The 26,263-nt window shown below is 38.9% G+C and overlaps 1 protein-coding gene across 1 annotated transcript in view; it reads left to right on the forward strand.

The window, feature by feature from the left end:
* The window catches only part of MAOB (monoamine oxidase B), a 123,042-nt gene that overhangs the window by 72,816 nt on the left and 23,963 nt on the right, over positions 1–26,263 (forward strand). The window contains exons 4-8 of the mRNA XM_033201218.1: positions 7,938–8,042; positions 9,080–9,171; positions 13,962–14,103; positions 15,346–15,495; positions 17,642–17,801. Of these exons, the coding sequence (XP_033057109.1) occupies positions 7,938–8,042; positions 9,080–9,171; positions 13,962–14,103; positions 15,346–15,495; positions 17,642–17,801 (649 nt within the window). The remainder of the gene's footprint in view (positions 1–7,937; positions 8,043–9,079; positions 9,172–13,961; positions 14,104–15,345; positions 15,496–17,641; positions 17,802–26,263) is intronic.

Raw genomic sequence — 26,263 nt, forward strand, 5'->3', positions numbered from 1 at the left:
CAGAAGAGAGGTCAGGAGGGGAGAAGGACATGTAGAACATTGATGTTGACAATAGTAATGGACCTGTCACCCAGCCAGCCTGTTTCTGAGAGCCACTCACTCACTAGGTGACAATTCTAGGAAGTGGAGTTCAAATGTTTTAACTGAACATACAGGCTCCAAAATGAGGCCATGTGAGCATCAGTTTGGTTACTGTTTTTCAGGAAGTCTGCTTTAAAAAGCCAAAGACAAATTTTCATGGCAGGAATTCTGATGCTAGGAATTCATCCAAAGGAGATTCATCAAAAGTGTGGTCATGGATTTATGGGTAAGAAGTGGTTGTATAAGTGATGGTACACTCATAATGATCACAAAACCATCAGCAATATCCATTTAGTGCATGCATCCTGTGTACCTTGTATAATCTCCATTATTCCTACAGTACACCCAAGATAGGTATTGTGATTCCAATTCTAATGATAAGAGAACCGAAGCTTACAAATGTTGAGCAATTTACCTGTAGTCATACAGCTATTACTTTGAAGAGCCAGTTCAAGTCAGTTCTGTTGGTCTCTTAAAAGCCATCTTATAATCCTTCTCATGAGACTTTAGTCCGGAACCTCTAACATTTTTACATTCTTAAAAATTATTAAGAATTCCGGCCGGGCGCGGTGGCTCAAGCCTGTAATCCCAGCACTTTGGGAGGCCGAGACGGGCGGATCACGAGGTCAGGAGATCGAGACCATCCTGGCTAACACGGTGAAACCCCGTCTCTACTAAAAAAAAATACAAAAAATTAGCCGGGCGAGGTGGCAGGCGCCTGTAGTCCCAGCTACTCGGAGGCTGAGGCAGGAGAATGGCGTAAACCGGGAGGCGGAGCTTGCAGTGAGCTGAGATCCGGCCACTGCACTCCAGCCTGGGCGACAGAGCGAGACTCCGTCTCAAAAAAAAAAAAAAAAAAAAGAATTCCAAGTAGCTTTTGTTTTTGTGGCTCTATCTCTCTATATTTGCCATCTTATAAATTGAAATTGAGAATCTTAAAAATATTTATTGATATAACTTAATTACTTAAATAACAATAATGACCCTACTATAAGTAAACATAATATATTTTTATTAAAAAACTGTTTTCTAAAACAAACAAAATGAGTGAGTGGCATTAATTTACATTTTGCATATCTTGTTCACATCTGGCTTGATAGAAAACAATGACCCTGGCAACTACTGAAAATCAAATTGAACTTCCAATAGCTTTCACTCATGAGCTATGAGATCTCAATCTAGTCATTTAAACTTATCTGAGCTTTATTTCTTTTACCTGTAAAAGGAAGAAATAACTTCTGCTGAACCTACCTAACAGGGCTGCTGTAATGATCAAAGAAAAACGCTATACGTAATTAGACTTTGTAACTTAGGCACATCCTGGGATAAGCACTTACTCTAATGTCTTCTCATGTCTTCAGAAGAACAAGCCTCCCTAGACAATGTTCAAAACAGTAATAATCACTGGACTGTTTGTATCATGGCCAAATCTGAGGCACAAAACTCTTGCCTCAGAATGTGTAATCTTATAAACTTAGACATTTCCTCCTTACCCAACTTATTCCCTGGAAACTTGAAGATTTGCAATCTTTTATGAGTCTAGCAATAGCTCTTTCCAGTGCTTATCAGAAGTTTTCCCTAATCTTATAAAAGAAGACTTGTTTTTATGAATTATCTAAACTAAGCTGTTGCCTGCTTAGACATGAGACACCAAGGAGGTTAAAGGATAAAGTGTTTTATTCTGCTTCATGATAGTTTTCTTTACATATTGTTTGGTTTCCATTTACTCACACGTTTACTCTGTTTTTGGTTTTAGAGTTTTGAGCAAACCTCCTTTCTAAGAGCATTCCTGAGTTAGGAGGGCTTTAACAGCTGGTCTTTGACACCATTGCATTGCTGGAATTATTGCTATTTGAGCAAACCTCAATGTTTTTGGGACCCCATTGAATGAATATAGCTATAATTCAGCTAAGGTGACATTTCAACTGGGTTATTCAGATGGGATCTGTCAACTAGAGTCTTGGAAGGGGCCCCTTACCACCCACATCATAGCACTTCCATATGACATGTACTGTACAAATAATTTATCTCTGGGGAAAGGAAGGAGGATGGTGGAGAAGTGCCCATCTTATGCGTTCTGGTGGGAGGTTAATATAGAAGGATGTGGCTGGGTGCGGTGACTCACACCTGTAATTCTTGCACTTTGGGAGGCTTTGGCGGGCGAATTAGGGAGATTGAGACCAGCCTGGCCAATAATTTAGTCTCTACTAAAATTACAAAAATTAGCCAGGCATGGTGGTGCACACCTGTAATCACAGCTACTCAGGAGGCTGAGGCAGGAGAATCGCTTGAACCAGGGAGGCAGAGGTTGCAGTGAGTCAAGATTGTGCCACTGCACTCCAGCCTGGGCAACAGAGCAAGACTCTATCTCTCGATAGATAGATAGATAGATAGATAGATAGATAGATAGATAGATATGCAGGATGCTTTTGTTGGGCAGGGCTCCACATGTAGGTCATGGTTAGTTAGTTAACTCTGCCTTATTCCAAAAAGTGTTCTTCACCTTTTCCCAGGCCAAGTCTCATGTGTCAGACTGAGCTCTCACTTTCTGGATCAATTGTCTTTATGTTTCCAGGAGCTACCATGGTTGCCAGTGCAGGCCCTGGCAGTGACAGACAGACATTAATTAATCACATCTGCTGGGCTCACACTCTTCTTCAAGTCATCTGATGGTGATTTCTGACTGAACCAATGTGTTTGTGAAAACAAGCACAAGCAAACAAAAAAAAACCTAAATAATTTAATTGTTTGGCTGAACACTGATTTCTTCCTCTCTATCTTTTTATTAATGGATGTTCAAGCAAAACTATGCTGTTCTTCCCACTTATGGTGTGGCTATTCAACTGCTTACGGTTTTATCTCTTTGTGGGCACAATGCCATACTGATAGTCCAGAAGGATGACTTTGTACACCAGTCATAGATGCACATTGCTCTCAGCGCAGCTTGATTTGGTTCTTTGCTATTTAAGTTCCATCCCACACCCCCTTTGTACAAGTGCATTGTGTTGAGGGGGCAGGGTTGGGCACTACTCGGCTGATAGGGATCTGCAGAGACCAGAGTGGGTCTGGGTTCAAGGAGAGACTTAAAACAAGTAGGATAGATAGTTATAACATAAGGAACCAAAGTACAAAAGATCAGTTTAGAAATCGGGACATTGTGTGTCAAATAAATGACAAGTTCAAGGTCACACAGCTGGAATTATATCAAGCATGCATTGTGAACCTACTGTGTGCCAGCAGTCTCTGCCAGCATGTCCTAAGCATACAAAGATTATAATTACAATGGTAGAAGCTGCGGTAATAATATTGATTGAGAACTTACAACATGCCAGCCACTGTTCAAAGTGACTTACATGTATCAACACATTTCATCTTTCTAACATGCCTCCAAGATAGTTACTATGATCACATTTCACTACTGAGTTAACTGAAGCACAGAGAAGTTAAGCAATTTAACACAGCTAGTGAGTGGCAGACCATGACTCAACCCAGGGAGACTGGTTCCAGAGCCCATGCTCTTGCAGCATAGGGCCCAATGAATGAGATAGAGTAGTAAATGCATGAAACTGGTGCAGCGGAGTTAGTGGCAGATGAAAGAGAAACAGAGAGCTCTGGGACACTGAGAAGACCACCTAACCCAACTGTTTATGGCAATCTGGGCATACTTCCTGGAAGAAGACAATGGAGTCAATAGATGTTGAATTACAAAGACCAATATCTGGGGCCTGGAAGATTAAGCAACTGTCTTACTCTGTGTCAGTCATCTTAGGAGAGGCAGAGCTAGAATGGGGATTGACTTCTTCTTCGTGGAGAATGGTCCCTGGATCAATCCACAGTTTCTGCTGAGCAAGTTTTATGTATTGAACTCTGATGGAGGAGGGATAAGTGGAGGTTTTCAGGTCAGCATGCAAGTTGTATGGAACATGAATTATTTCTCAATAAAGCTGATGATAAAACAAAATCAGCTTGCACTCAGCAGCCAGAAGTTGCTTCTAAATACCACTCTCTTGATAAAAGGAAAGGCTTCTTGGACAAATGACAGATCCTAGGACTTGGGCAGAAAAAAGCAGAAGATGAGTCTGGAGAATCTTCTAGTGCCAGAAATGAAAATAAATGCTCAACAGACAAAAGGATGGGGGCATGTCAAAGGGACACAGGGAGCCGACCTGAAGGAGTGCTCAGAAGTAGAATAATTTGAGCAACAAATAAATAATATAGTGTTGGATTATAACACAAGGTATAAAATACACATATATATGTCCACTGTTATAAATAAATGATTGAATAAGCAAGTAAAGGGGGAAAAGAAGAAAACCTTCCTTAGAAAAGAATTCAAAAAATTTGTGGGGTTTCTCCGTCTCCAGAAAGTGGAGATTAGCTCCCACCATCCCCTCTTGAGGATGTTCTGAACTTAATGACTCTCTTCCAAAGAACAGAGCATAGAAGAGGGGTGAATAGCAACTGTACAGTGGAGAGACCTGACAGACACCACCCTAAGCAAGGAATCAAGGTTAATATCATCCGTGATAAGTCATATTGATATCACGTGCCCTCTGAGGTGACATCATGAAAAGAGCACTTGGTCTTTGTGATAGTCTTCCCCAAAATTCATAGTCCCAATCTAAAAATGAAAAAAAAAGTAACTTCAGACAGATCCAAATTAAGAGATATTCTACCAGATAACTGACCAGCATTCTTCAAACTTCGAAGGTTATGAAAAATGAGGGACTACTGAGAAACTATCACAGACCATAGGACACTAAGAAGACAGGACAACTAAATGAAATGTGATATCCTGGATGGGATCCTGCAACAGAAAAAGGATGTTTAGTGGATAAATGGGTGAAATCCAAATAAAATCTGAAGTTTAGTATATAGTGATCTACCAGTGTCGATCACCTTGGTCTTGTACCATGTAATGTAAGATGCTAACATTAGAGAAAACTAGGTGAAAGGTATATGGGAACTTTCTGTACTGTCTTTGCAACTTTTTTTGTAAAACAAATATTACTTTGTAAAACAAAGTTATTTTTGTAAAAATTTGTAAAACAAATTACTTTGTAAAAATGTGTAAAACAAATAGAAACTATATTTAAAACATAAAGCATAAAAGAAAAGTCAGCAAGTGTCAGTATGCTGATCAACTAGAACTTTCATGCATTGCTGTGGTAATGTAAAGCAGTGCAAAAACTTTGGAACACTATTAAACTTAAAAAGCTAAACATACACCTACCATATGACTCAGCCATTCCCCTACTAGGCATTTACTCAAGAGAAGAAAAAATATACATACACAAAAAGACCTGTACAAGAATGTTTATAGCAGTTTTATTCACAGCAGATCAAAACTAGAAATAGTTATCAACAGGTGAAATAAACCATGGTACATCCGTACAATGGATACTACTTAGCAATAAAAAGGAACAAATGGAAACTTGGACAAACCTCAGAAATATCATGCTGAGCAAAAGACGCCAGATACAAAGGTGTACATCTTGTATGAGTCCATTAAAAACTGTGAAAACAGGCCGGGCGCGGTGGCTCAAGCCTGTAATCCCAGCACTTTGGGAGGCCGAGGCGGGCGGATCACGAGGTCAGGAGATCGAGACCCTCCTGGCTAACACGGTGAAACCCCGTCTCTACTAAAAATACAAAAAACTAGCCGGGCGCGGTGGCGGGCGCCTGTAGTCCCAGCTACTCGGAGGCTGAGGCGGGAGAATGGCGTGAACCCGGGAGGCGGAGCTTGCAGTGAGCTGAGATCCGGCCACTGCACTCCAGCCTGGGCGACAGAGCGAGACTCCGTCTCAAAAAAAAAAAAAAAAAAAAAAAAATGTGAAAACAAGCAAAACCAATCTATAGTGACAGAAAACTAAACAGTGATTGCCCAGGGCCAGAAAGGGGACAGAGATTGTCTAGGAAGGGGAGAGAGGGAACTTTCTGGAGTGATAGGAATGTTTTATATCTTGATTGGAGTGGTAGTTACATAGGTGTATACATGTGTCATAACTCCCCAAATTGCATGTTAAATTATTTAATATGGGTACTTTGTTGAGGAGATATTAGTCAAAGGATACAAAATTTTAGTTAGATAGGAGAAATAAGTTCAAGAGATCTATTGTACAACATAGTAACTTTAGTTAAAAAGAATGTATTGTAGTCTTGAAAATTGCTAAGAGAATAGATTTTATGTGTTCTCACCTCCCAAAATGATAGGTATGTAAGGTAATGCATATGGGATTAGCTCAGTTTAACCATTCCACAGGGTATACATATTTCAAAATATTATGTTGTGTATTATAAATATATACAGTTTTAATGGCAGGTTAAATTTTTTAGAATAACTTTTGACTATAAAAAAATATGAAACTAAACTAAAATAAAATGAGTACATTGTATGTAAAGTACACCTCAATAGTGTTAATTAAGAAGGGTGACAGTTAATTTTATATGTCAACTTGTCTAGATATTTGGACAAACATTATTCTAATGTTTCTGTCAAGCTATTTTTAAGATAAGGTTAACATTTAAATCAGTAGACTTTGAGCAAAGCAGATTACCTTCAATAATGTGAATGGACCTTCTCCAATCAGTTGAAGTCCTTAAGAGAAAAAGATTGATGTCTCCCAGGAAAAGAGGGAATTCTGCCAGCAGACTGCCTTTGAAGTCAAATGGCAACTCTTCCCTGGGTCCGTGACCTACCCTACAGATTTTGGACTTGCCATCCCTCTCAAACAACATGAGCTAATTCCTTAAAATAAATCTGAATCCTTCTCTCTGTCTCTGTTTCTCTCACAGTCTCTGTCTCTCTCTCTCTATCTATATCTGTATCTATATCATCTATCTATGTGTGAGAAGAAACAAAAAGCTGTATCTCAACCTTTCCCTGAGAATCTTATGGCCTTGTTGGAGAGAGAAGACCAAATGGTCACAGAATTAATACAAGAACAAATATGAAATCTCTTATTCCACAATTCTAGTTTCTCTGCCTACATCAACAGAAGATGCGTCTTTGTTGAATGACTCAGAGTTTTGCAGAAGTTTTTGTTGACTGAGAACTTTAAGTTATTCTGATTCGGTTGAAAGATGCTGTCAGAATGCACAGCCTGGCTTCTGACTCGGGTTTTCAGATTGACCCAAAGTGATTTTTGTGTATGTCTCTTAAGTGCCATCAGCAGGTTAATCCTCCCAGAGATTATTTATTTTTAATCCTTAGAATGATGTGTTCCCTTTACTTCTGCGTCGAGGTATCCCTGTGGGAAGAACCAGGTGGTGTAAACATGTCTGGAAGAGAAGCTTGAAGTTGTCTAATCTTTCTGCTTTGACTTTGCTGATCTCTGGGAACTCCTGTGTTTAACTAGCACATCTGAGTCCTTGGGAAAGCTTTCTGGGCCCTGTTTTGTGGTTCTTCTAACAGATGGTTGCATTCTCGTGATTGATTTTTCATCCCCTTCTAAGTTGTATAATGCTTATAGTTATAATTTTCTGGCTCTCCAGGCACACAGAGGCTCCTGACTCTGAGATATTTGCAAGTACCATTGGCAAGTAAGATTTCCTTAGGTTAACTCCACTTATGTACTGGTATTTAAATTTTATATGCTAAGGGCTCCAATTTCAGAGAGAAACCTCTTTACCGTGGCTGGTGTGGCAGTGAACTTAATTAACACAGAATTTTGCTGGAAATCTCTATGCTAAAACGTTAAGTGGGGTTCTGAGGACACAAGGAGCTAAAAAGTTGAGTGTGTATCACATATTGGTAACTCACATGATTTTGCTTGCAGACATTTACCAATTTGGCAGATTATCTACTTTTACATTGTAGTAAATATTTCCTTTTAAAAATATCTTGTATCTCACAGGGCAAATCATACCCCTTCAGGGGGCCGTTTCCACTTGTATGGAATCCAATTACCTACTTGGATCATAACAACTTTTGGAGGACAATGGATGACATGGGGCGAGAGGTAACGCTTCTTTGACTATATTTGTATTTTTTGTTTTGTAATACATTTAGTCCTTCAAAGAAAGAAAGTACAATATATCTCCAACACCTAGCACATTATGAGCACACGGTAGCAGTAAAGATTTGTGAAATGATGAATGAACTTGTTTCTAACCTCTGCAATAATAAGATGTCAAACAGATTGATATTTGTATACTAATGATGAGTGGGCAGGAGATGGGTGTCACTCAGCCTTCTTGGAAAGATGTTTCAAATTTTGGAAATCTTTGGTACATAGCAAAATTAGACTTCTGGGTCTTTGATTCACCACCATGCCCAAACAAGTCATAAGTAATCACACATAAAGCATTTTTTTTCTTTTACTTTAAGTTCCAGGATACATGTGCAGAACGTGCAGGTTTGTTACATAGGTATACATGTGCCATGGTGGTTTTCTGCACCTATCAATCCGTCATCTAGGTTTTAAGCCCCACATGCATCAGGTATTTGTGCTAATGCTTTCCCTCCCCTTGCCCCCCACCCCCCGACAGGCCCTAGTGTGTGATGTTCCCCTCCCTGTGTCCATATGTTCTCATTGTTCAACTCCCACTTATGAGTGAGAACATGTGGAGTTTGGTTTTCTGTTCCTGAACACACATAAAGCTTAACTGAAAGCTCCATAGACATGATTTGCTGCAGCTCTGTGATCCTTGTTAAAGAGTTAAATTTATGAATGTTCTCTAGAAGTTAGTAACTTAGGAATCCATATCTAGAAATAGCCCAGTTACAACATGCCTCTGTTTATTGTGCAGGAAGTTTTATCACAAATTAAATATGGCTTGAGTGGTACAGATTTATAATAGGAAACCTACATAGACAGCATTGATTATGCAGTAAAAGCAATATTGGATGAATTTGGAAAACTTAACATTTTTCCTCTTTAAGGTAGAGTTTTAATACTATTTGAATAGTTATTTAAAATGGAAAATTACAAAAATAAATAAAATAAAATAGAAAATTACATTTGTCTTTCTCCTTCGAATCCTCATCTGAATGTAGATTCCCAGTGATGCCCCATGGAAGGCTCCCCTTGCAGAAGAGTGGGACAACATGACAATGAAGGAGCTGCTGGACAAGGTCTGCTGGACTGAGTAAGTCTTGCCATTAGGCACAGACATTTATTGTGACCACCTTTCAGGTTCATTTAGCAATACCATTCAACAAGTATAGGACAAGTAACTGCTTTGTGTCTAAAACCATACCACCAGCCAAGTGGAATGCTGAAAACCATTGGAATTGGCTCCTACCCTGAAGATATCTGTACATACAACTTACTTCTTTGGAATAGTTTTGTATCACAAAGGTGGTATTACCCTATGAAGTCCTCAGAACAGACCAGAAGGTACTAGTTTCTTTATATAAAACAGCTTAAAGACCATCAGCTTAAAGCTCTCATTTATGAAGTTGTTGATATAGGACAATTTTTGTATTCTTCACTGGGGGTCAAATGTGGAGATGGTTAGCATGTGCATTTGCCACACCTTGTGTGATGTAGTGCAACTCTTCAAGGACTTAAAGAGGACCTCTAAAGCCTTTGTAGATAGTTCACAACTACAGGGGAAACATGTGTGACTGGACTGGCTGTTCCCCTTTAGTGAAAAAACAAGTACCCATGAGTTAAGCATTAAATTCTTGTTGGCAGAACTGGGAATTGTAGAGAAATTGTGAAGGCTTGTATAGACAGACCACATGGAGAGTTCACACTGCTCTTGGACAGCAGGGAAAATGGAAAGGATTATTCAAGCACATGGTAAATTTGTGGTAAACAAAACAAGAAAAATGGAAGCCAAATTCAAGGAGACTGCTCTGCCTTGCTGAAGAGCATTGGTTGAGAATATGTTTGGCTGTGGGGTTAATGCCTTCATTTTTAGGCATCATTCACTGCCAACTAAGAGTAAAAACAAGCTTTTAGAATATCTGAATCTAAAACATGGAAATAATCAAAATACATAAAATTCATATACTTTTTGATATAAAAACTCAGCTTCTAATAATTTAGCTCTAAGAACGTGAGACAAAAGAAGAGAGAGGCATACAGGGAGAGAAGGAGAGAGGGAGAAAGAGTGAAAGAGGCAGATCCAAAGCATTATTTTTAAAAGGGAGGATCGGAAAACCCAATAATAGATCAGCAGAATCAAGTATGGAACATCTAAAAAATTCAATACTCGAGGGTTTTAAAAAATCGTGTTGTAGAGGAATATTTAATGACTGGAAAAAATAGTAATATTAAGCACGTAGAAAAGCAGGTTGTTGTGGTATGGTATATGATCTCATTTCTAAAAACAACTGTTTATATATGCACTGCAAAAGCAGTGGACATCCATTGAAATATTTTTAACGTTTAATATTACTGTGCAAGCATTTATTTTTAAAATGCTTAAAAACTTTACATCATTAAAAATTATTCTTTTAAACATCATATTTCATGGTACCAGAATATTCCATGGAAAATGAATACGTAATGTATTTGTCCATTAACATCCTGTTCAACACATTGGGTACTTTCTGTTTTTTGTTGTTATTATTATTATTATTATTATATACAATACTCTATAATAAACATCTTTGTGCCTCTCCTATGTCTTCAACCTTTGAAAGCAACCAATTTTGGAAGAGTAAAGTCCTTTTATGTCATGAAATGAATGCCTGTTATTAATTATATTCTTTTAAACATTTATCTAATGCTATCTAACACTTCTGTGAGAATGTAGTTTGCAATATAATTTATTTTAATTGTAATAAAATTGTAGTATTTAGTTTTAAATTATATACTTCAGATTTTCAAAATATAATAAGTATATAATTATCTGAATTTTTTTATAACTCCTGTTATGAAAAGCTTTTAATAAATTCAGTTAGGTCTTTTCTCCTTAGAGAACTTTTAAGTTTCTTGGTGATAAAATCAATCATATGTGTCTGGGATCACGGGAACCTGACATTTTCTATCATAGCCCTTGGCCTAGTCCTCCACTTAGTGAATATTCTAAGTTGTCATTTGACAAAATAAAGCATTCTGAGATACTAGGAGTATAAGAACACAAGACAATTTTCTAACTCTTCCCAAGCAAGATACACACAGCATTATTTCCTGGATTTAAATGAAGTAATCCCCAGAATATCCAGTCTATTGTTATTCAGACTAAAGCACAATCATACATTCCAAGACTAATGTTGATTATTCTTTCAGTTATTGTCGTTTACAAAGTGCACTTCACAAACATGAATTGTATTTTCAATGTGATCACAGCTATGTAAAAACATTTTTAAAAAGACCTATACTTAGAAAAAAATACATCAAAATGAGACTAGTAATTATCTTCTGGAGGGGCAGAAATATGGAAGATACTCATTCTCTCATCTTTTTATCTTAAAAATTTCCAAATTTTATATAATGTGTATGTATTTTTCATGTAGAAAAATATTATAACATTTATCTTTTAAAAAGTCAACAGGGCAAAAAATTCAGAAATATTATTGCACTAACTTCCTTGACCTTCCATCCTTCAAATATTGTTCTTATTTCTTTTCTTACTGAAGCTCCTAGAGTAAATTCAAATAAAGGATTAGGAAGAGACTGGCCCTTCAGAATTACTTTTAGATCTCCCTTTAGTTCAAACCAAAATTATTTCTTTCCCACCAAATTGGCAACAATAACAACTAGAATTCCAGCAATATTTTTGTTAAATATTGGCTCTCCAGCTGGGCCAATGTTAAGTTTCAGTTATTTATTACCCCCTTTACTGTATGCCCCTCAATCCACTTAAAAAATAAGAAACAAAAGAAATTGGATTTTAGGAAGCAGCAAATAAAATAATACTTTTATTTTAAAATGACGTCTGGATATTTGTTTTAGTTAGATATTACAAATTGCATCTGCAAGGAAGTCATGAGTTAACAATTTCCATCCCTTCAATTATTCTGAGAAATCTTACAAAACTAACTGTAAGTCACTTTAATGTATATATGACATCATTTCACAGGCTATAGTGATGAGGACTGTCATAGACGGGCTGTCAGGTTGTTACGGCTGCAAATAATGTCAATAACTGGTATGTGTGTTAGGCACGATTCTACAAACTTCTAGGGTCAAGATACAGTAAAGTAGAGAGATGCCCCTTGGTGAGTATTTGTACTTCCAAGGCTGTCAGCTGACTAATTTTAAAACATTTTGAGGTATCAAAAGCATGAGTTTTGAGTCAAGTATGATCTGGTTTGAAGTTGTGCCATTATGTACTCCTAAGCTGTCCGAGACTCCGTTTTCTAGCATGTGAACTTGGAAAAATAATAGATATTTGATATGGTTGTTGCAACCATTTAACAAGATAGTGATTTTAAAGACAATGGAGTATGGAAAGAGCTCAATAAATGGAAGACAGTATCATTTATTTCACCCATTGTCAACATTACCAGATGGAAAATTCTGCCTCAGAAATAACAAGATTAACAATATGCAAACTTCATGTCAAAGTCAAAAGGGGGATTGGACCTTATTAAAGATATCCCACAGTGCACATTACTACTGATGAATTTTAGGATGTGCTAGATATAATGGAGTCCTTGAAATTGAATGAGATTATTTGCTTTCTGGTGTGCTTCCTGATAGGTGATAACCTCTCACCATTTACCTGCCAATGTCAAGCAAAAGCTTACCCATTTATGCTCTATTAATTGCTTGTCCCCTCATCCATTATTTGAGCTTGTCTTCTGTTAGGCAGTAAAATAACTGAATAGATAACTGTGACTAATTTTGTGTTTGGTACAGCACCTAGCATATCCTTTGCACGTTATGGATGTTTAAAAAATACTGTTTAACTGATACTTCTCATCAATCATTCATTTGTTCAATCATGCAACAAGTAATTATTGAGTGCTTACAGTGTTCCAGGCATTTGTTAAAGGGGACACTGCAGTGAGTGATAAACATAAGATCTTTGTTCACATAGGTTGATATTCTAGTGGGGGGAGACAGCAATTAAAAAGAATAAACCAATAATCAAGACCATTTCAGACAGTGAAAAGAGTTATAAAGATACTATACAGTAGCAAAATGATAGAAAATGTCAGGGTGCTGGGAATATGGAAGCCAGTGGTCGTTTTCATAGACAAATGAGTATATGTCTTTCTAAGGAAACATTAGAGTAAAAAGAAGAGGGTACAAGATGAGGCAGAAAAGGTAGGCATGGGCTAGATCACATAGGGCTCTGGAAGCCATGGTGTAAGATCTGAATCTTATTCTGGTTTTAATGGGATAACAATGGAGATGTTTTAAGCAAGAAAATGACATGATTTGATTTACACTTCAGAGAGAGCACCATGGTAGGGAGGGAGGGAAAAGCCTCCGGTTTTGAGTGTGGTGAACAGATACCAGGTGAGGATGAATGGAGGCAGAGAGGCCAGTCTGGAGGAAGTAATTGCAGTACTCCTGGAAACGGATGGATGCTAAATTTGTGGTGAAGGTGGAGTGATGTGGTGAGGGATAATGGGACTTCCCAATGGATTGGATGGGGGAAGATCGATGGAAAGAGAGGAATAATGTTTGATTTCTAGAGTGTCGGCTTTTGCCATTGAGTAAATGGTGGTGCTTTTTACTGAGATGGGGATCACTGGAAGAGCAGCAGGAATGTAGGGAGAAATCATGAAAGCACAGAATCTGGAATACAAGCTGATTCTGAGTAAGGTGTTTTGTTTACAGGGAAAATAATATGATATTTCAAAAGCCTCTGATAGCATGTTTTGTAATATTAGATTCTAGTGACAATTTTTGACCTTACCACATTGTACTAAACTTAACCAAGAAAACGTATTACTCAAATAATTTTTAGAGAATTAAGAAGCTGCTCTCCTGCATTTGCCAATTTTGCTCTTGTTTCTTCCTGTGCAGATCTGCAAAGCAGCTTGGCACTCTCTTTGTGAACCTGTGTGTCACTGCAGAAACTCATGAGGTCTCTGCTCTCTGGTTCCTGTGGTATGTGAAGCAGTGTGGAGGCACAACCAGAATCATCTCGACAACGAATGGAGGACAGGTATCCATCCACCCCCTACACCGTCCCAATGGAAAAACACTGCTACTGAAATGAAAGATCAGCATCATCCTTCAATCATGAACTGCTGAAGTGGGAAGCAGGCTTGTGGCTTTTTAAGAGCATTACCATGGCAGCTCAGTGTTTCTTGTAAGGCACAGTCTGTTGTCAGGTACCCACTGTGAGAACCCAGTGTCCAATGTAATTTTAAAACCAGGCTTGTCTCTCTTTATGCACTGTTGCCATTTTCCATACACTCAATTATTATTTGGTAAGTTTGTAGGAGACCATCTGAAGTAAGCTTATCTTGAGCATTTCTTGGAAAGTTTATAAAGGAAAGTCAGAAATGCATTTTCAATTTAAAACACATACTATGCATGGAATTCATTTATCTATTCGTTCATTCAATGCCCATTTCTTGAGCCCTGGCACTGTATAAGGCACTGTGCTAGACACAGTAGGAATAGATTGGAGTTCTTAGATAATCTGTTTGGTTGTCATGTTCTGTTCTTCTCTCTCTCCCTCCTCCTCTTCTTTCTCTTTCTTCTCCTCCTCCTCCTCCTCTTTCTCCTCCTCCTTTTCTCTTTCTCCCTCTCCTTCTCCTTCTCTGACCTTAACTGAAAATTGAGGAGGAGGCAGTCAGGTCAACTGTGTGCATAGCCAGGTAGAACATTTGCAAGTTTTAGCAAGAGTCAGGGCAGGTGGGTACAGTGAGGTGAAATGACTTCGGTGGCTACAGAGGCAGCAGGCATCTGACCCAAGATAAGATGGGCAGCTTGCAACAGGGAGTAGGCTGGTCTGGGGGAAAGGAACATGGTGGGAGGCAGGGAAGTTCTGCGCTTGAGCCACAGAGCAAGGGAAATCAGGCTTAGGTCTGCTCAGGCAAGCTAGGGAAGAGCTTTAGGTACAGCTTCACCAGGTCCAGCTCCCAACAAAAGACTGCAGATAGGACAGACAGCAGGGATGGTGACCAGAAAGGTGGGACACAGGGGTCATTCTGGAGATGTCCAGCTAAGGTTGGAGCCTGGGAATCTACAAGAGCATAGCTTGTAAAGTAACTTAGAAATCCTGTAATTTTGTCCAAAGACAGCAATTCCTAGTTAGAAAACCATGGTGAAAGCCACTATTCACAGCCTCAAAATGAAATGTTAGACATCTCAGAGTAGAGATATATGAGGACAACTAGCAATTTAGCAACTTATGCTCATCTCTGCATTTCTCTTTCACCTCCTTTTCTCTTTCCAGGAGAGGAAATTTGTGGGCGGATCTGGTCAAGTGAGCGAGCGGATAATGGACCTCCTTGGAGACCGAGTGAAGCTGGAGAGGCCTGTGATCTACATTGACCAGACAAGAGAAAATGTCCTTGTGGAGACCCTAAACCATGAGATGTATGAGGTAACTGTGATATCGTGAAATATATATTTGATCTTCATCCCAGTTTCCTGGCATACAACTTTAAAAACTCTTAGAATCTCCAGAGTGATGTCCTTTGATGCCAATGATTGATGGCTGGCAGCCCCTCGGTAGCTTCAGGATGGGGCTGGTCACAGGAAAGACCACGGAAGGATTAGAGGGTAGGGATTTTCAGCCCCACCCCCAGCCTCCGGGGAGGGGATGAGGCAAGGGGCTAAAGGTTGAATTGATCACCAGTGGCCAATGATTTAATCAATTGTGCCTACATAATGAAGCCTCCATAAAAACTCAAAAGGACCGAGTTATGGGAGCTTCTGGATATCTGCACAACTGGAGGTTCCTTGAGAATGGCATGCCTGGGGAGCGCATGAAAGCTCCATGCCCCTTCTCACATCCCTTGCCCTATGCACCTCTTCCTCTGTACCCTTTGTAATATCCTTTATAATAAAACAGTAAACATGTTTCCCTGAGTTCTGTGAGCCACTGTAGCAAATTAATCAAACTCGAAGGGGTTGTAGGAACATCAACTGGAAGCAGATTGGTCAGAAGTTCTGGAAGCTGGACTTGTGACTGACATCTGAAGGTGGGGGACAGTCTTGGAGACTGAGCCCTCAACCTGTAGGATCAGAAGCTATCTCCAGATAGATACTGTCAGAATTGAATTGAATTCAGAGGACACATGGCTGGTGTCTGCTATAGAATTGCTTGCTTGCTTCATATGTGGGGAAAACCCACTCCACATTTGGTCACAGAAGTCTTCTGTGGTGATCGTTGTTGAGTGAGAGAATGGAAAAAAGCACTTTGGTTTGACATTTTTCCACTCAGAGTTACCAAGACACTTAAACAAGTGGGAAGAGGCCACAGTCTCATAGATAATCGAAGTTGAAGTCAATAATATCGCACACTTTATAGACAGTCTGTTTGCCAAAAGTGAAAAAGCTACCTCTAACTGAAAAAAAGGAAAAGAGAACCAGACTATTTGGGGTGGGGGAGGATTTATAAAAACATATAAAGGTATTATCGACCCTCTGTATTTTGCTTTTATGTAATTAGAAAAACACAGAAAATATTTAGTTGGTAAATATCAAGCACCTCCTATGTGTCTGACATTATTCTAGGAGTTAGGAACACAGTCGTGAACAAAACAGATACAATTCTCTGCCCACATACATTCTCCTTCTAGTGAAGGAGAAAGACCGTAAAGAAACATATAGTTAAAATATAAAGTATGTCAGAGAGTGATAATTAGTGTGGAAAAAATCAAGCAGTGAGGTGGGGAGAGGCCATACCAGAAAGTGGTATGGGAGAATTGGTTATGCAAGTTTAAAATGGTCCTCAGGGAAGGCCTCACTGAGAAGGTGATATCTGTTAGAGAATTGGAGGGGACGAGGGATTGAGCCATGTGGCTCCCTGAGAGAAGAAGATGGAATAGCCAGTGCCAAGGCCCTGAAGTGGGAGCAAGCCTGGTGTGACCAAGGAACAGCAAGGTGATCAAAATGGCAGGCAGGGCGGGGGCAGTGGCTCATGCCTCTAATCCCAGCACTTTGGGAGGCCAAGGTGGGAAGATCACAAGGTCAAGAGATCAAGACCATCCTGGCCAGCGTGGTGAAACCCTGTCTTTACTAAAAATACAAAAATTAGCTGGGCGTGGTGGCCCGCGCCTGTAATCCCAGCTACTTCGGAGGCTGAGGCAGGAGAATCGCTTGAACCTGGGTCACGGAGGTTTCAGTGAGCCAAGATCACGCCACTGCACTCCAATCTGGTGACAGAGCGAGACTCGGTCTCAAAAAAAAAAAAAAAAAAAAAAGAAGAAAAAGGAAAAAGAAAAATGGCAGAAGTAAGAGGAGTGAGGGCAAAAGTAACAGGAGGTGAGATCAGTGATTTAATGGGCCCATTTCATGTGTGGCCTTGGCGATGATGATGAGAAACTTGGCTTTGACTCTAAGTGCAATGGAAAGTCATTGGAGGTTTGGAACTAAGGAACAATAAAGGCTACTTTAGGTTTCAACAAAATCCTTGTCACTTCTTTAAGAGACTGAAAAGGGACAACTGTAGAATGAGAGGGAATCATTGGGAAAAAACAAAAGCAACAGGGCAACAACGTTTAACCGTGCTGCTTTTCTTTCAGGCTAAATATGTGATTAGTGCTATTCCTCCTACTCTGGGCATGAAGATTCACTTCAATCCCCCTCTGCCAATGATGAGAAACCAGATGATCACTCGTGTGCCTTTGGGTTCAGTCATCAAGTGTATAGTTTATTATAAAGAGCCTTTCTGGAGGAAAAAGGGTGAGTATTTTACTTATATAAAAACCTTTAGAAGAAGGTCCAAGAAACTTGTGGCTAAGGCATGCATTAAAAAAAAAAAAAAAGTCAACTTTTATTTTAGATTCAGGGGTACATGTGCAGATTTGTTACATAGATATGTTGCATGATGCTGAGGTTTGGGGTATGAATGATCCTGTCACCCAGGTAGTGAATACAGTACCCAATAGGTAGGTTTTCAACTCTTGCCTACTCCTTACCTCCCCCTTTAGTAGTGCTTAGTGTCTATTATTTTCATCTTTATATCCATATGTACCCCATGCTTAGCTCTCACTTATAAGTGGGAACTTGTGGTATTTGGTTTTCTGTTTCTGCATTGATTCACTTAGGATAATACCCTTGAGCTGCATCCATGTTGCTGCAAAGAACATGATTTCGTTCTTTTTTATGGCTGCATAGTATTCCATGGTATATCCATACCACATTTTCTTTATCTAATCCACCTTTGATGGGCACCTATGTTGATTCCACATGTTTGCTATTGTGAGTAGTGCTGTGATAAACATATGAGTGCATGTGGCTTTTTGGTAGAACAATTTATATTCCTTTGCGTGTATACCTAATAATGAGATTGCTGGGTCGCATGATAGTTCTATTTTTAGTTCTTTGAGAAAACTCCAAATTTCTTTTCACAGTGACTGAACTAACTTACATTTCCACCAACAATGCATAAGTGCTCCTTTTTCTCCAACATCTCTTATTTTTTGACTTTTTAATAATAGCCATTCTTACTGGTATGTGATGGTATCTCATCGTGGTTTTGATTGGCATTTATCTGATGATTAGTGATGTAGAGCTCTTTTTCATAAGCTTTTTGGCTACTTGTATGTCTTCTTTTGAGAAGTGTCTGTTCATGCATTTTGCCTACTTTTTAATGGGGTTATTTGGTTTTTGCTTGTTAAGTTCCTTATAGATTTTGGATATTAGACCTTTGTCAGGGGCATAGTTTGCAAATATTTTCTCCCATTTTGTAGGCTGTGTGTTTACTTTCTTGATAGTTTCTTTTGCTGTGTAGAAGCTCTTTAGTTTAATTAGGTCCCACTTGGCAATTTTTGTTTTTGTTGCAATTGCTTTTGAAAACTTAAAGACATGTGTTTGCATGTAACTGTTTTGTTAGAATACTGGACATAAAATGTTAATCCAGGTTCTAAGGACAATTCTTTCAAATAAAATATATTGGCACAAACTCATGGAATTAACTTTCCTTAGAATATAACCAACTCTTTGTAAATCAACAAAATGTTTATTTAATCCTCCCACAAAATCTTGTGGAAAAAGGTGAGTAGTCTTTTCCAATTCAGTGTTTTAAAGTATGGGTTTATAAAGCCAATCACAAAGGTTGGGATTCTGAAAATTTCTTGGCTCTCTCTCACTAGTGTCGATTCTACCATATTAAATTAAATTCATTTATTCAATTGCACATTTCAACAAGTGTACTACTCAACTGGGTAGAATATTACAGGGATGCTCACTGAAGTGCTGTATTCTACAATGATGGGAATGTTCTAGAGCTGCTTTAATACACTAGCACTAGTCACTAGCCACATGTGGGTACTGAACACTTGAAATATAGCTAGTGAGACTTGGGAATCAGGTTTTAAAATTCTATTTAATTTTTTTTTTTTTTTTTTTGAGATGGAGTCTTGCTCTGTTGCCCAGGCTGGAGTGCAGTGGTGCGATCTTGGCTCACTGAAACCCCTGCCTCCCGGGTTCAAGCAATTCTCCTGCCTCAGCCTCCCAAGTAGCTGGGATTACAGGTGCGTGCCACCACACCTGGCTAATTTTTTGTCATTTTAGTAGAGACGGGGTTCACCGTGTTAGCCAGGATGGTCTTGGTCTCCTGACCTCGTGATCCACCTGCCTCGGCCTCCCAAAGTGCTGAGATTACAAGCATAAGAATTCTATTTAGTTTTAATTGCTTTAAATATAAATGTAAGTAGCCACACGCAGACAGCACAATGCTAGAATCTTGTCATATTTGCTCTTATAGCACCCACTTTTCTTCCAAGTGGAGGCCATGTAAGAAGAGTCAGTATCTAGGACTGAGGGTGAAGGGCAGGATGTACTCCAAGGAGGAGCAAGACTGCAGAAAGAAGGTTGGAGGCAAATGGGGAAAGTGCCACAATTTTGTCTTAGGGTGCTTTTTCCTGTATACTACTCTTTTTCAGCTGCATCACAGGCTCTTCATTCTCCACGTTGCAGATAATCACGTTTAGGACTGCTATTGGATGGGTGCATCAGTTGAGCAAGTAATCTACTGTTTGCAAAGTCAGTGCAGCGATCCACCACAAAGAGCCCTGTCATTTTAGTCTTTGAATCTAATGGGTGTAACACACTGGTGCTGAATTACTTCCTCTTGTGACCCAGGTCACCCATTTTAAATGACTGGCTGGTGGCAAGTAGATAAGGTTTAGGACCAGGAATACAGTCTTCTCTTAATGAGTGTGAGTGCCTTTATTTATGGAGAGGAACTGTAACTTTCCATTCATGCCTGCAAATCTTTATCTTAGGCCTGCTATGTGCCAGGCAAGTTGTTAGACACTAGTATCAAAAAGAAAACCCAAGATCTCCTCCCTCAAAATCTGATTTGGTCCTTGTCGGTAATGAGCCTTGCATAAGACTTTTAAAAAATGATTGTGGGCAAGGCATAGTGGTGCATACCTGTAGTACCAGCTACTCAGAAGGCTGAGACTGGAGGATTGCTTGAGCCCAGGAGGTGAAGGATACAGTGAATGAGCTATAATTGAACTTCAGCCTGGGCAACAGAGTGAGACTCCATCTCTATCTCAAAAAAAAAAAGTTTGTTAACATGAGATAGCCTCACCAAAGCATTTGAGATTTCTTTTGAGTTACAACTTTAATATATTTCTTCAACTGGGCACCTATTGTATGCCAGATACAGTGCTAGGCATTGAGAATTCAAAGGCACTTTTCTTTGCCCAGAAAATCCAGACTCGGGAGGAAGATAGTCATGTAAACTGGTAATTGCACAACAATGTATTGAGTTCTAGGCTATTATAGAAACACCAAGTAGGGCTCCAGACTCACATCCAATATGATTCCTGTTACATTGATAAGTGTATTCAATGACACTTATTTGAAAGCTTCTGAAATGAAATCTGAAGTTCACTCTTATAACAAGATCTTTGCTTTGCACCAGACTATCAACATCACTGCCAAAGGCACTGTAATCAACTAGTAACATACAAGCTCAGTCGATATGAGGTAATAAGATAGAAGGGTATGAATTATGCAGCCCCAACAATCCAGCACCGTGATTAGCACATATCAGGCACACAGTCAGTAATCACCAGAGTTTTGGTTTTATGTTGCTTTGTTTTGTTTTACATGTTCGGTGTGGCTTGGGTTATTAAAGAGAAGGTAACGTTTTGCATTTTGATACAGACAGCGGTAGCCAACTCTTGATTGCTTCTCCCCTCCACACCCCCACCCAATCCCAGCATCATGCTAAACACTGCTTTTATTTTAATTGTAGATATTTAAGGTGTACTTCATAATGTTTTGATACACATGTACATAGTGAAATGATTTGTGGTCAAGCAAATTAACATATCCATTTCCTCACATGGTCACCTCCTGTGTGTGGTAAGAGCACCTGATTGCTTTTAGATTTATTATCCCAGGAAATGCTTCCCAGTCTCTTAGTGTGTAACATCTTCGTGAATTTGCAAGGACGGGCCTCCTATTTTTGCTGGCCTTCCACCGAGACATCCTGTCTAGCCGCCCTCACCGTCAGCACCCCACCCTACACGGGATGCATCAGCCCCTCATTCTAGCCCACTTCTGTGGAAGGGGTAGGCTGTTAGCAATGCATTGAATTCTTGTGGTCTCCTTGCTTTTGTTCATCTATGAACCATTTCTACTTTCCCTTAAATATTTACATCTAATTTATATCAATTTATGTTTTCAATGGCAGAAGCTATACCTGTTTTTCTAAATTACAGAAATAAATATAATGACCATAAAACTTTCAAAAAACAAAAGTGTGTGAAAAATGTTTCTCTTCTATTGTTCCTCCCCCTATCGGGCCACTGTTAAAAATGTCGATTGTTTATCCTTAAAGATTTACTGTATACATAGATAATACAAGTTTCACATCCCTAATCTGAAAACTCAGAATTCAAAATGCTCCAAATTCTGAAACTTTTGAAGCATCGACATGATGTCTCAAGTAGAAAAATTCCATACCTGACCTCATGTGATGGGTCACAGTCAAAACTTTGTTTCTCATACAAAATTATTAAAATATTGTTTAAAATTACCTTCATACTATGTGTATAAGATGCATTTGAAACATAAATGAATCTGGTATTTGGGCTTGGGTCGCACCCTCAAATCTCATTATGTATATGCAAGAATACCAAAATCTGAAAAGAGCCAAAATTTGAAACACTTCTTGTCTCAAGCATTTCATATAAGGGATAGGGATACTCAACCTGTACTTTAAATATATGTGTGTGAGCATCCCTACATATATGTAGAGAGAACTATATGTACTGGAAATACATGTTAAATAATATAATAAATATTTTATACAAATATAACTTTAATTTTAAATAAATATGTTAATATATTTTCCAAAAACATGTTTTTTTAAAAAATCATACATCATACATATCATACTGAAATTTGCTTTTTCCTGTTAACAATACGCCATGGACATCTCTCCAAAGCAGTACATTTAAACCTACCCCCTTTCTACAACTGAAAAACCACTATATCATTGTGTGCCTCATCAGAATTTACCCAAGACATCTGCTGTTGATAGTCATTTTTCTTGTTTCCAAGTTTTTGCTATTATACACCATGCTGCAATAAACAGCATCCTTCATACAGCTCTACATATTTGTATAGGAGCATTTCTTTTTGATAAATGCTGTAGGATGGAATTATCAAGTCAATTGATTTGGGTAGACCTGTGAAATTTTCTTAGGGTTTCTGACCCCTCACATCCTTGCCAGTTGATATAAGTTCCATATTTGTCTTCTCCAAATCTCATGTTGAAATTTGACCCCCAATGTTGGAGGTGGGGCCTAAAAGCAAGTGTTTGGGTCATGTGGGCAGATCTCTCCTGAACATCGTGGTGCCGTCCTCCTCCCTGAGGTAATAAGTCAATTCTTGCTGTCAGATCCCATGAGAGCTGGTTGTTAAAAAGAGCCTGGCGCTTCCCTCTCCTCTCTCTTGCCTCCCGTCTCGCCAAGTGATCTGCACATGCCAGCTCTTCTTCACCTCCAGCCATGAGTGGAAGCTTCCTGAGGCCCTCAAGAGAAGCAGATGCTGGCGCCATGTTTCTTGTACAGTCTGTAGAACCATGAGCCAAATAAATATCCTCTTTCCTTTATATATTACCCAGTCTCAGGTATCCCTTTATAGCAACACCAGCAGTCTAAGACACCAGCTAATAATATTTAAAAATTTTTTGTCAATTGGGTAGGAGAAATTACCTCATTTATCTATAATTTGTAATTTTTATCATTAACAAGGTATCATTTTGTAAATTACCTTTGCTCATTAAAGTTTTTTTCTGTTTATATTGCAAATATTTTTCCCAGTGAATCAGTTTTCAACAATTTGTCATAAGATGGTTCCCCCACTACATTCTATACATGGATTCTTTCTGTTCCACTGATCTTTGTCACTGGGTTCTAAACATTTTTGCAGCTCTACTTATTAAAAGATGTAGACATAAACTACCATTATAGATATTCCTAAATTATACACAAGTACCTCTGAAAAGTTGTATCATTGTAACTATAAAACATTTGAAAAGTAGACTTTTTAAAAAGCTTAAATTGAAAAACCAGAATCTCTAGTATTTTCTTCCACTATCTAGATGTGCAGTCTAGTGTACACTCCCACTTTTGGAAAGCACAGGTTTATATTATCTAATCCTATGACAGCATTGTACTGTTTTAATATCTGTAGCTTTATAATATGTTTATAATATGTTATACTATGTCAGATAGGACATTCCCATATTATTTTTTTCCTTTAATTTTGTCCTTGGTAAACTTCTTCAGTTATTCATCCAGATGAATGTTATTATCATCTCATCAAAGCTCCTGTCTCCACATCCCTACATTACAAAAGCTTCTATTGAATTATTTTATTCTGAACATGCCTCTTTGTTACCTCCCAGAGCTACAATGGCTTTGCTTCTCTCTGAGAAAGTTAGCACTTTGGGGGAAATTTCTTCTACTACCTGAATTATTGGGTCCCTCCCCCTACCTACCCCACCTCCCATAGTTTTTCTGGTTCATTTGTTAGTTGTGAATTTGTTTCTGCTTTTGTCTTTGCCTTTATTCTTTAAGAACTTCTTTAAGTGTTTGGATATCCTTGAATATCACTTCTCTTTTTCTAAGAGTAAGACCCTACAAAGCTGATGAGATGTTTTTTTGTGCATGAGTGGGACTCTTGAGCTTTCTATCTGCAAGTGGCAGAAATCCCTTCCGTGCTGCATAGCTTGTCCTGGCATGAACATGACTTTTCTCTCTGCCCATTGTTCCTTCACCTCCACTAAGTGCACCCACTTGACTCAGAGGCCAGATTCACTCTGAAAAGGAAATGTCCAAGGAGCCCCTCCATCGAGAAAGCAGTATCTCCACCTTGGCCAGCCTGGCATCCTATGCTGGTCCTGTCCAGCCGATCCCTACATGATCAGTATGCACATTTTCTTTGATCAGATCTTGTCCTATTTGTCTCCTCTGTCTCTTGCCTTCTTATAACAGGGGATTCCTAAGATGGTTTTCTTGTATTTTTAAATCTTGAGTTCTTAGACTTTAAACATTTCTTCTTCACATACTTCAGTCTTTCTCAACATCTTTTCCTGCCCCAGCACATCTGAAGGGCATTCAAGCACCCCTCAAGCCAGTGGCTGATTGGGACATTGATTCTAACAGGTGCATAGTGGGGAGGGGTGCAGGAGGAGAGAAAGAGACAAGTTCCCTTTAAAAGGCTTCCTGGTTTGTCTGCTTACACACACATATGCACACATGTTGGGGAGGTCCTTTCTCTGTTCTTTCTTCCTTATTTTGAAATCTTCTTGTTGGGTTTTCTATACAACATTTGCCGCTGAGTCTTCCACAATAATTTTATTTAAACAACCTCAATTTTGCAAGGAAATGATGGAGCAGGAGGAGTGGTACACTGCAGTAATATATTGTTATAACATTTCAGACTCTGCCCTGACATTTTCACCAGTGCCCTGTCACCGTCTTTTGAAATTGTATATACAGGCACACCTCTTTTTATTGAACTTCACTTCATTGCACTTTACAGATAATTGCACTTTTTACAAATTGAAGGTTTGTGGCAACCCTGCATTGAGCAAGTTTATCGGCATCATTTTCCAACAGCGTATACTCACTTCGTGTCTCTGTGTCACATTTTGGTAATTCTCACAATGTTTCAAACTTTCATTATTATTATGTTTGTCATGGTAATCAGTGATCACCTTTGATGTTACTAGTGTAATTGTTTTGGAGTTTCATAAACAGCACTCATATAAGATGGCAAACTTAATTGATAAATGGTGTGTGTATTCTGACTGCTCAGTCAACCAACTGTTCCCCCAGATCTCTCCATCTTCTTGGGTATCCCTCTTCCCTGAGACACAACAGTAATGAAATAAGGCCAGTGAATGACCCTATAGTGGTCTCCCCAGTGTTCAAGTGAAAGAAAGTGCTGCACATCTCTTGCTTTAAATCAAAAACTAGAAATGATTAAGCTTAGTGAGGAAGGCATATCGAAAGCTGAGATAGGCTGAAAGCTAGGCCTCTTGTGCCAAATACCCAAGTTGTAAATGCAAAAGAAAAATTCTTGAAGGAAATTAAAAGTGCACTCCAGTGAACATATGAATGATAAGAAAGTAAAACAGCCTTATTGCTGATATGGAGAAAATCTGAATGGTCTGAATAGAAGATCAAACCAGCCACAACATTCCTTTAAGCCAAAGCCTAGATCCAGAGCAAGGCCCTCAACTCTCTTCAATTGAAGTTGAAGCTGCAGAAGAAAAGTGTGAAGCTAGCAGAAGTTGGTTCATGAAGTTTAAGGAAAGAAGCCTTCTCCCCATAATATAAAAGTGCAAAGTGAAACAGCAAGGGCTGATGAAGAAACTGCAGCAAGTTATCCAGAAGTTCTACCTAAGAACATTGAAAGAGGTGGCTACATTAAACAACAGACTGTTTTGTTTTGTTTTGTTTTGTTTTGAGATGGCGTCTCGCTCTTTCACCCAGACTGGAGTGCAGTGGCATGATCTCAGCTCACTGCAACCTCTGACTCCCGGGTTCAAGTGATTCTCCTGCCTCAGCCTCCCGTGTAGCTGGGGTTACAGTCACATGCCACCACACCCATCTAATATTTGTATTTTTAGTAGAGATGGGGTTTCACCATGTTGGCCAGGCTGG

This window comes from Trachypithecus francoisi, unplaced genomic scaffold (assembly GCF_009764315.1).
Source record: "Trachypithecus francoisi isolate TF-2019V2 unplaced genomic scaffold, Tfra_2.0 Lachesis_group6, whole genome shotgun sequence".
NCBI classification, from domain to species: Eukaryota; Metazoa; Chordata; class Mammalia; order Primates; family Cercopithecidae; genus Trachypithecus; species Trachypithecus francoisi.